This window comes from Lasioglossum baleicum, chromosome 5, assembly GCF_051020765.1.
Source record: "Lasioglossum baleicum chromosome 5, iyLasBale1, whole genome shotgun sequence".
In the NCBI taxonomy this organism is placed as follows: domain Eukaryota; kingdom Metazoa; phylum Arthropoda; class Insecta; order Hymenoptera; family Halictidae; genus Lasioglossum; species Lasioglossum baleicum.
Genome location: NC_134933.1, coordinates 17451687 through 17462878, shown reverse-complemented (window position 1 = coordinate 17462878; position 11192 = coordinate 17451687). Strand labels below are relative to the sequence as shown.

Here is an 11192-nt window from a genome sequence, read left to right as displayed (position 1 = left end):
CCAGTGTTTAATCTGAATTTTCTTCGGTGTAATTCAATTGACATACAGATGCCGACATTGTGTACAAATTCTATGTAAATACTTGCGTGGCAATTAGTTTTCCGACATTTCGTAAAACGGAAATACCTTGGAAATGATCGACTCGTAGATTTATGCTGATCGAGACTCTCGCGTGACACAAGACTTTTTCAATCCAGGTGTTTGACTTTAGGTCTTCTCATCTAGTAATCGTTTATGGGAGATACACACATCGTATCAGGAAAGAGGAAAACAGAAAGAAAAAAAGAGGGGAAGACAGATTTGTAGAAACATGATGTGAACAATGAAAAATATGAAGCGTTCGATAGCGTCGTGAAGCATTAATAATATTCTATGTGACGCTCCATGTTTGTCCCACGATATGAAAGGCATCAGTTAATTAGCGCAAGTGTTCCCATTATTCCACGATCTTGTTAGTAACAATATGGATGATCCCATTCACCACATACATAATTCCTCTGTTAGTGCGATCCTTTCGCCTTGGATGACCAGCTTCGAGATATCGAGTCGCGTTCGTACTCGACAGATTGCTGCAGACGTAAATCTATAAATTACAGCCGCAGAAAACCACAATCTGTTCTCGACGATTCATAACTTCTCCATTGGAGATGAACAATACTTTATTCGAACGGAAGATTCTTTAAAAACATGTCAGTATCTCAGGATTGACGTAAAATAATTCAAGCGGCGAAGCCCAAGCTGCGTTCCATCGTGTTAATCTACATAAATGTGGAGTCGAATAATACATTCATACTTAGACTGCGGATGTTGATGCATTTTTCAATTTTTGTAGACAAATTTTAAGAAAGTGGAATGAAATAAAATTCTACTTTTAATGGAGACAGCCTTTGTCGATACAAAACAAATAAAAATTGTACAAAATTTTGTCGAATTTGGTGTTCTATCCTCTTTTTGAAGGTTTTCATAAATGCATAAAGATCCGCAGTCAAGTGTAACATCTATTTTGCATTTAAAAACGTTCACGAAGTTGTCTATATACAAATAAACCGAATGAAAGATTTAAAAATATCGTCCCTCGTGGAGGTTAATTTATTGTCAATTAAAAAAGTCCGACGAATTTTATTTCAAATTGATCCTTTGAAAAATCGTGTACAGAGTAAACGTTTTAAATGGAACTGAATAAAAGCTGCAAAAATGTCGTCCCCGTTGGGAGAAAATATTTGATCATCAATTCAATAAATTCCGCGACTCGGGAAATATATATTTTCCTCCAATTTCAATTTCATCATGGGCAGAGATTTCAAATAAAATAAAAGAATATTACTACTCTACTACTTACTCTCTATTTTAATATTCACAATGTAAAATTAAAAGGAGGAGTGCAAAACCGGTCTTTGTGGAGAATCCGACAATAAGGTGTCCAAGGCCTTGGCACTTCACTTTGAATATTCCGACCGACATTGTGCCCGACTGCGAACCACGCGCTCCGTTGCAATTGCGTGCGGAATGTTCATTGAAAAGTGAAACAAGTTTACGACGGTCAAGCAGCAGATGGATAAAAAAAAAACGAAGTCCGGGACAAGATGGAACGTCAACTAGGCGACGGCTAAGCTTGACACAGAAAACATGGAAGACCTACTTCCGAAAAAAGGAATGCGCCCGGTCTCCGCCTTGGCGACGATGCTCGGTCCGCCGAGGTACACAACCGGAAACGCGTCGAAGAAGCTTGAATGTGGCGCCACGGCTAACACGGGGGCATCCTTTGTTTCTGCTTTGCGACCTTTCACCTTCAGATGATGGAATCCCCCGCAGATGAACAACGCTCGCATCATCCAGCAGATCACGATTCGTATGTCTCTGTTATTTTAGTGTTTTTCGTTCAAGCGTTTTAAAAATCGATCTCTTCACGGTCTGCAAGTGTATTATGCAAAACCAATGGGCTGCTATATTTTTCCGATTTGAAAGGAAGGCCTCGGCTGCTCGGCGATTGTTCCCCGCCATTCCCTTATCTTTCGCGAAATAATTGGGCTGCGGAAGGACGCGAAATTGTTCAGATACCTCCGAGAAGCTTCTTTTCATTTGGATCTGATCTTTAAGGCGGTAGACTCGTTTCCAGGATTGCGAGAGTGCGGGATTCGCCTTCTCGTTTCTCGATAATACAAAAATTGGGGGTTCGGTAGTCGAAAACGCTGGATAAAAGATCGAATCGAATTACGAGGCGTAATTTGCATTATTCGGCAGCATGTAGCTATGCAAATTACGCCTCATAAACGAAAAAAATAGGACTTTTGAAGGCGCTGGGGCCCTAGATCGAATTTTTATCTAGCGTTTTTGACTACTGAGAAAGCCATTTTTGTATTATTGAGGAATGAGAACGCGAATCCCGCACCCTGCTCCTGAAAAAAGGAGTCTACTCCCTTAATAAGCTCTCTTAATAATTAGGCTCTATCTCAAAAAGAATTGGACAATACAGAGTTGAAAATTTGTTTATATTGTACTCATTGGAAGATACTCTAAATGATAATTATGATGTGATAATAATGTTATGACTAAATATACGTTTTGAAAAAAGTAGTTTAGAAAGAGAGAAACAATATTAAAGAACAGAGAAGCAGTTCTCTTGTACCGATTAATTTGCATTGAATACACCCATTGTTTTTGCACACATGAACACAGCATAAGTAGCTCTACTCCATTGCGTGCAATTCATTACTTGCTGTACGTGCAAGCTATTGAAAGGAAATGCTCGGAAACGTTGGAAAGTACATGGTAGCGTGATGCGCTAGAGACAGATATGCGTAGAAAATACTAAATTATCGAGTGACTTCGAGATCAAGCAAATAATATGTAATAAAATCTGACACTACAATTTCTAATTGGCTCGACGTCGGTGATTAGAGACAGTTAACGACGTGCAATGTTAGCTACCACGGAGGTGAGAATCTAAAGTCTAAAGGACTGGAGTTTCATGAAAGGTTTTATAGAAACATTTACGTATGCATATTACTCGGCGAACGTATGTAATGAATTCGTACAAAAGTAGCTGTATCGATTTTACATTATAAAACGCAAACGCGAACTTAGCGCGAGCAAAATAGGCTTTATATTCGATAAGCATGCTTTCCTGTGGAACTTCGTTCGTCGGAGTAATATCAGGATCAGCTAAGTAAACATGTGGTAGGAAACTTGTTTTCATAGAAGTGTACATAGTACTTTCTCCTGTGAAGACAAAGTGCGATTGCGATGTTAATGTCATCGAGCACAGAACTATTGCTCGGACAACAGTCAAGCTGAACCTTCTTTTCTTCTTTTTCTGACTAACTGTAAGTATCGTGCCGTTCATCTATCTTGTTCTCTGTTTAACTTGCTCTTTGTCTATTTCACTGCCAATTTATTTTCCTCCCGAACATCTCTATCTAGGTTGTTTTCCAGCTATCTTATTCTCCACCTAAATGGTTCTTCATCTATGTACCTCGTTTTCAATTTACCTTGCTCAGTACACACTTTGCTTCCTATCTTTCTTACTCTCCATGTATCTTGCCCTCTGTCTAAGTTGGTCACTTGCTCTCAATCTATCTTGCTACCCAAAAATCTTCCATTCTACCTAAATTGTGCTCCACCTATCTTACACTCTACTTAACTAGTTCTCCGTCTGCCTCGTTGTCCAGCTATCGCTTATCTACCTTGTCCTTCGCCTAAGTTGTTCCCCCCATCTATTCCTATCTGAATCTCTATCTATCTTTTTCTTTAATTTGCTGTTTATCCATTTGTTAACGATCGCAAGGTAGTGTGGGGTCTCAGAGACCCCAGCTCCAGATTTTTGAAAAGAATGTTTATATGAATAAACTTAAATCTGTTTGTTTACTTTTTCTCCTCTCCATGTTTTATTAGACCTCTCCTTAAGTGTCTTGCCCTTCTACCATGCCTCCCATCATGCTGTCCCCCATAGAATACACCAAACAAGCAATCTGTGCTTCTACCTAGACTGTATGTACCCTAAACTCTTTAACTTCGACGTATCCACGAGATACAATATGTATAATCTCATACACACTTGTATTACTTTCCGCGATGCGCAACAAATAGAATAACAAACTAGTTTGTGCAAAGACGAATCAACATAAATTCGCCACACAGTCGTGACTCAGAGACACACCGTCTTCTAGGCAAACAACCAGATGTATTCCGACCCACTAGCTCCGGTGTTACGTGGTTGAATTATTTATCGGAGACTAGAAAGAACCCTGCGACACTAGCGGATGCGGACAATCGTTTTTATTGATCATTATATGAATAAACAATACAAACGTGAGAACCGCTCGCTTCGCGGACACGAGCTTCAAGAAAACTTGCCGGCCTTTTGTGTCCCTTTCTTTTCGTAACTTGCTCGAGGTTAGCGTTTTATGTAAACCATCGCACTATAAATATGTTAACAGCATCGATTATTTCTGGAATCTTGTGCACCGTGGTCCGTTGAATTTCGTCGGTCGCGGAGACACGCGATCTCTTGCGCGATCATTTATGACATAATCTTTGCGGAAACGAACCAAACTGTTTGAGAAATTTATCAATGTTAATACTATTTTTCACCCGTTTTGCGGCAAAATTTTGTATTTATCGAAAATAGGTGAGAACCAGGAAAGGATTTCTTGTAGAATTACTTTTTAAAGAAGCATACGAGGGTTAAGAATTGCGGAAAGTTGAACGTGCGCGCATCAACGCTCACCGTAGAGCTAAAATTACACCGCTTGTTCGTTGCATCATATGTCAGGTTCACCATGGGGCAGCCCTGAAAAAGTATTAAGCCAAAGGGGTTGCACGCCTGGCGGACCCATCGATTGCTATATCCCGGTATGGGGGTTTGTGACGCGTCGATCGCTATTGACCGAGCACAGAGCCAAGAACACCAGACGCGGATGCGTTCAACAGCAACACTAGAACGATTTCTACGACCCGAATTCCTAATTTAATTTCCCGATAGACGTAAAAACCCTCTAGCCGAGACTTTCTCAAAAGCAGATGGTCCAAATAGACTCCAGTAGCCATCTTGTGCCTGACAACGTAATATCTTCAACAATCGATGAGGCTCTCTGATTAGATTTGTGACGAACTTGATTGTGCCAATCGGATCATCAATTATCCTTGGAATTATTGGTGGATTATTTAGAAACAATAGAAATATAGGATGGTAATCTTATTATCTTGATGTTAACTTTAGTTTTCTTTTTCAGTCGTTAATTGAGACAATACTATTAGATGATTGCATAAGTTCGTGCCCGATTTGAAAATAAAATTCAATGGTTAAGTGGCGATAACCATTCATTTACACTCGAAGGAACCACGGGGACACTGCACGATAACGTAACGCACGAATAAGAAGAAATTTGAATATTTAGGTTACTTAGGAAATCGTGGTGAGCACAGTTTTAAAGAGTAGGTACAGACAACAAAGAGAAAAAACGCCTAGCAGAGATGCACGTCGCGGATTCCTCGAGTACGTCGTTCGTAAGAAAATGGACGCGAACTACTTGTCTGACGGATACTTTCTCCCGTTACTTCTTCTTTTTGTAGTATCCTCGTTCGCTTCTTTTCCGCGGTCATTCACGCTTTCTCCCCACCAAGATCTTCAATCGTTTCAAGTATGCATTCATGAAATAAAATTCTTCAACGGATTTCCGCAATTTATATCCTCCCCCTCTTCCCTAGCCTCTTCGCTTCAATTCCGACGGATCTTCTCCGAAGGATACTTTGCATCCGTCACGGTTTAATAGCACCGGGGATCTCGCACAATTTCTCAAGATGTCTAGCGCGATCGCCGTTTCACCGCGAGAACAATCAGGAAATACGGTTATCGACTGTACATTTGCAAGAATTCCGAAAGTATTGCGCAAGAAATTGTCGAAGAAAAGTCCTCGGCCTTGAGGCTGGATTTAACAAGATTTAATAATATAACTTTGCACACTAATAACCAGTCTACACACCAATTCATAGTCTTTATGATTAATCTATTTTTAAAAATTACAAGTAATTCTTCCACGTTGTCATGTACATTAATGTAAAAATGAAAGAGATACCCTTGTTCAATAACAACTTTCTTTCGTGACCATGTTGGAGTCGTAATACAGTCATAAATACGAGTTTTGAATTTCAACAGAAAGTTGAAAATATAATTAATTAATTCCTACGGAAGCTAGTGTTTAGAGCGACCTTGTTTCAATCCCCGGATAAATTTGTCCTGGAAAGTGTGCTGCGCCGAGGAAGGCATCAAATGATGTCGAGAGAGTCATTAGAATTTTACGAAGACTAAATGAAATGTAGAGGTGTCAAGGTCTTGCCGAGATCACGCGAAATCGCTACATTTCGTTTCTAGAGCTGACTTTTCAGCAGATCCGTCGAGCGAAAATTTATGCTGAATATAAAATATTACTGAACATAATGAAAATTTTCGTTAAATATTCAAGAATGCAACTATGCATTTTATTCTGTAAAACGTTGCTCGAACTTTTAACTGTCTCTAAACTATTTGAGATACTTTTTCTTTGATTTTCTTGGGCTATTGATAATTGTTAATTATTTATTTATTAACTGTCTCTAAACTCGAGATTAGTGCGAGATTTTTTCGGATTAATTTCATCGTATTCGAGATACTTTTTCTTTGATTCTCCTGGGCTATTGATAACTATTAATTATTTACTTATTATAGTTGTTATCATAACAACTATAACACTATACCTGTTACAATATCTGCAATTAGACAAGGTACTGTCATAATTGCTAATTTATATCGCACGAGCATTTCCTAATGACTTAGTTAGCTTGGAATTATTATAGCAGACAACGTATTCCATGCTTCTAAGGAAAATTGAACAAGAACAAGATGCGCTCATATGGAGTAAGTGAAAATTATGATAGTTAAGTAGAGCAGCAGACACCAGGTTGCACGGCAAACATAGGTGAAAGGTAAAAGTATGATTAAAGACGTATCAGCGAGCGGATTATATTAACGAAGCGAGTGCGAGTACTTTGCAGTGTTAGAAGCTTCAGTGAATTTTGACGTGACAGTGAAATAAAACATGTGCTAATGCCTATATTTATTATATTTGCATCTTATTATTTGTAACACACACTTTCGATGAAAATTACATATTTAGTTTGGCTCTCCATCATCGATGCGTCGATCATTGTTCGTGAAATTCAATTAATCTCATTTTAGATATTTTTATCGCGATGAAGTGTAATTGAATCATTTTTTGGGCCACTCTGTATTAGCAAAACAATTTCTATTGAAATCTGAACAAACAAGTTTGACCTACACTTCCGGCAGATAAAGTGTTAAAATGGAATAACCCTTTTATTTAAAAAAAATTTTTAATCTACATTTATTCTTTTATAGGCAAATTCGAATTTCAAATGGCTTCGTGACTTTTGGGCCACACTGTATTAGCAAAAACATTTCTATTGAAATCTGGACAAACAAGTTTGTCAGCCGTTTATGGGTGACACAGCAGTCAACGTGTTAAAAAAACGAAACGTAACTTCCATCCCTGATTTCATCCGCAGAACGTCGAGAGTCCAGGAACACAGAATAGTAGAAAAACATATAAGGACTTTTGAGAATCGATCGGTGTGTATGGAGCGACCCGCGAGGAACGAGTTTCAGATTGGACGAACTGTCGTAGCATCGAGCAACCGTGGATGTAGCCAGCCAAAAGTTCTAGTGGTAGTTCGTGAATGGTAGGAAGCATGATCATCGAGAGATGAGGAAAGTGTATGCACAAAAAGCGCAATGGAAGAGAACATAATGGCAGTTGATGCCTTACCGTCTCCACCCTTTCAGAGGAGCTCGCCGGAGATCCTCCTCGGATAATCCAAGGAGACCTAGACAAGCTAGCAGCCAGGCCATGATCACCAGTGCCGTAATTGCAGCCAGTCTGAATGGTAGAAGAGCCACCGTCAGGAATGCCGTCTGAAACACGAAGCATTTTTTGCTTCACCAGCTGTCAGTACCTACCTACTATCAGGAATAAGTACTCTCCGATCAAATGATTATTAACAGTGACTCTTATTAATATTCGGACACTCTTAAAAACACCGGAACTCTTTTAACCCTTTGCACTCCTTTGTCGAGTGGACATCGGATAAAGGAAAATGTAAATGGAACGTGTTTTTACATGTATTTGGTTGTTCCTCTATTTATTTAAGTCGTATTTCTTAGTTAAAAACAAATAGAAGTTCCTCAAATATAAATTACAATAAAATTTGAGGGCTATATTTAATATAATTATTAAACAACATTGTTTAAAATAAATAGCAGTCAAGAAACTGTCCTTTGAAGTAAATTTCAAATGAAACACTTAAAATGGTAGGGAGAAAAATAACTTGAAAAATAATTCGGAGTGCAAAAAAGTTGGAACAATTGGTTTACTACATGACGTGAACAAAATTTTTGAAAAAATTGGCCGCAATTACAGAGAAAATACTAAAAGTTGTTATCACAACCTTCTCACGTGGGCCTATGTCGAAAATTTTTAAAATATTTTGTAGATCTATATTAATTATACATATTTTGCAAATTTCATCAAAATAAATACTTATATATATATATACAATATTGATTTCTAAAAAGACATAATATAAATATAATTGTATAAACAAAATTGTTGAAATCATTCAAAGGTATGTAACCTCGTCAGCTTGCTATACTCCGGAATTCATGACCACAGCAAAATTTTCTGGATACTGACTTCCACCACTTGATTGCAATATACTTGCGAATATGTAGTGTGTTATTTTCTTTTAACATAAGACATTTTGTAGCTTCAAACTATACATACAAAAAGTATTTCGGGAAATTAAACGCAAGAAATTATTACATTATTAATATCTTTATGTTCAGTAACTACACTGATTGTTAATCCTGTAATATCTGATGCAAAGAATTCTCCAAAATTTTCTATGCGCTAATTTTCGGTACTGAGTCGCAAAATAATTGCAGATAGAAAATGTCTTGGACATCTTTCCAACATTTCGATTGTGTAGCATGGAACTACAACCAAAAGTGTTTTAGAACATTTTTACGAAGAAAAGGGATTGCAAATCGTTGCAAAGTTAGCATCCTTTTATTTGGGATGTCCTTTGTTGATCACATACAATAGAAATAAGAGTGCATTCCCTTTTGTTATGAAAGAAGGAAATCGGATGCTACCTCGCAGTGAACTATTAAGTAAATTGGTATGAGGCTATGTACCAGAGGCAGAACATTATCACGAAGCGATTAAAAAAGCATACAAGTTAGAAAAATCAGAGGGAGGAGTTGAAAGATGCTGGGAATAATAGTGCACATTTAAAGACTGAAAAATGAATACGAATTAAAAATAAAAGTCTAGCTTGTTTCGTTTGTACGACATCATTTTTGGATGGGAGTAGTAATCAAAAGTAGCTTCGGGTTACGAAAGACGAAAGAAGAATAGAACAAACAACAGTACGAGTTATTAAAGCTGCCAAGAAGAGGTGTCCCAAAGGGGTAAAAGGAATGATGGACGTAATAATGCGGAAAACAGAAGGAGCAAGGAGAGAAATGATGCAATCGCGTTGAAAAAGACATGGGTCATTCCGGTATTGTAAAACTTCTTCGAATTTATTTAACTATCGTTTCTTTTCGCTCTATAATTTAAACATAATTGCTTATGTTTTTTAAAAGAAATATTCAATGCAGATAAAATTACGAATATACAACACGTCAAGTAATTTTTTGGAGAAGCGTAAAGAGCAATAACATTTTAAACGGGAGTATTGTAAAAAATAAGTTATCGCGCTCTGATTGGTTAATTCGTTTAACAGACAGGCGGGGAAAATGTCATGCAAAATAGAGAGCACACGTAATGCAGACAATTTTTTAAATTTTCTAGCAGAGTACAAGTACTCAAGACAATTTTCTAAATTTTTGTAATAAAGTACAAGTACTCAGGACAATTTTTAAAATTTTCTGGTGGAGTATACAAGTCCTGAAGACAATTTTCAAAATTTTTTAGTAGAGTGCAAGTACTGAACGCAATTTTCTAAATTTTCTAGTAGTGTACAAGTACTGAAGATAATTTTCTAAATTTTTTAGTAGTGTACAAGTCCTGAAGACAATTTTCTAAATTTTCTAGTAGAGCTATATCAGTCATCGAAGATTTACGATCGAGCGACCAAAAAAAAAGTAAAGGTATTCTTGGACCACCTTTCTCTCGTTAACAACGGGAACACTCTTTTCCCTTAGTGGGGCAAGGTTATAGGACTGACCAGGATTTAGGATGCCATCAAATCAATGGATAAAAGAGTACAAGAAGAGAAAGGAGTTGAATGATGGGACAAGGGAGAAAGAGAAAGGAAACGCGGGGAAGGCGAGACAGAGGAAGAGACGGGAAACAAGAAAAAACGAGAAACGGGTACCGTTCAGTCGTTCCGTTAGGCTCCATCACCTGTTCACTTCATTTTGTACCTGTACAAGAGGTACACGCGTTGTATCTATTTACATAACTTTCAAGATCGAGGCCACGACCAAGTAAATACTATCGATTCTTCTTCTAGGAAAGAATTTCTGCTTTTTTTTGAAGAAAGTTTTCTGGGAACTTCGATCTTGTTTCTCTCGCGTTGGCTCATTGGCGCTCATAAAGAAATACATATGTAGATTTATACATGCCGACTCTATTCAACTGTTTTATCCGCCGATTGATCATTAGATAGCGGACATTTATGCAAAATAAAAATTTTCCACCTGAATCGCAACAAACCGGAGTGACATAGAAATTTATTTTCTCTCTTAATATGTTCAATAAGTTGAAAACGGTGTAGAAGTATTTTTAAATTCGTCTAATGTTTTTAATGTTTTAAATTACACCTACTCGTTTTTGTCATAAATGCATAAAATCCGCTGTCTACTGAGCATTAGTTGGGAGCCGAGTATTCTTCCGTAGCAAAACTCATTTTCCTTGGAGCGATTATTTAAAATAAAACTGTTGACCTCTCACTTTTAATGCACACACACACACACAGTCTTCAAATAAACTACTTAAGTGGTCAGAGAGGGTCACCGCTAAAAATTGCTGTACCATTATTCACAATATTGTTTACATTATTAAATATGTTGCTATCTAATCAATTACTACACATTTAGGTATTGTGGGAGGTATTACTTCAATTACATATCC

General features: G+C 37.5%; 2 protein-coding genes across 3 annotated transcripts in view; one reads left to right on the top strand and one right to left on the bottom strand.

Annotated features, from left to right (window-relative positions):
- Positions 1–8092, top strand: part of LOC143208683 (RAB11-binding protein RELCH homolog) — a 29201-nt gene extending 21109 nt beyond the window's left edge. Inside the window, exon 17 of the mRNA XM_076423303.1 lies at positions 7561–8092. Within this exon, the coding sequence (XP_076279418.1) occupies positions 7561–7738 (178 nt within the window). The 3' untranslated portion in view covers positions 7739–8092. The remainder of the gene's footprint in view (positions 1–7560) is intronic.
- The window catches only part of Lpcat (lysophosphatidylcholine acyltransferase), a 31061-nt gene that overhangs the window by 10944 nt on the left and 8925 nt on the right, over positions 1–11192 (bottom strand). The window contains exons 2-3 of one of the 2 annotated variants that reach the window (XM_076423346.1): positions 7821–7966; positions 1640–1857 (exon numbers count right to left, since the gene is read on the bottom strand). In XM_076423346.1, the coding sequence (XP_076279461.1) occupies positions 1640–1857; positions 7821–7966 (364 nt within the window). The remainder of the gene's footprint in view (positions 1–1639; positions 1858–7820; positions 7967–11192) is intronic. The other variant, XM_076423347.1, reaches the window with a different exon arrangement.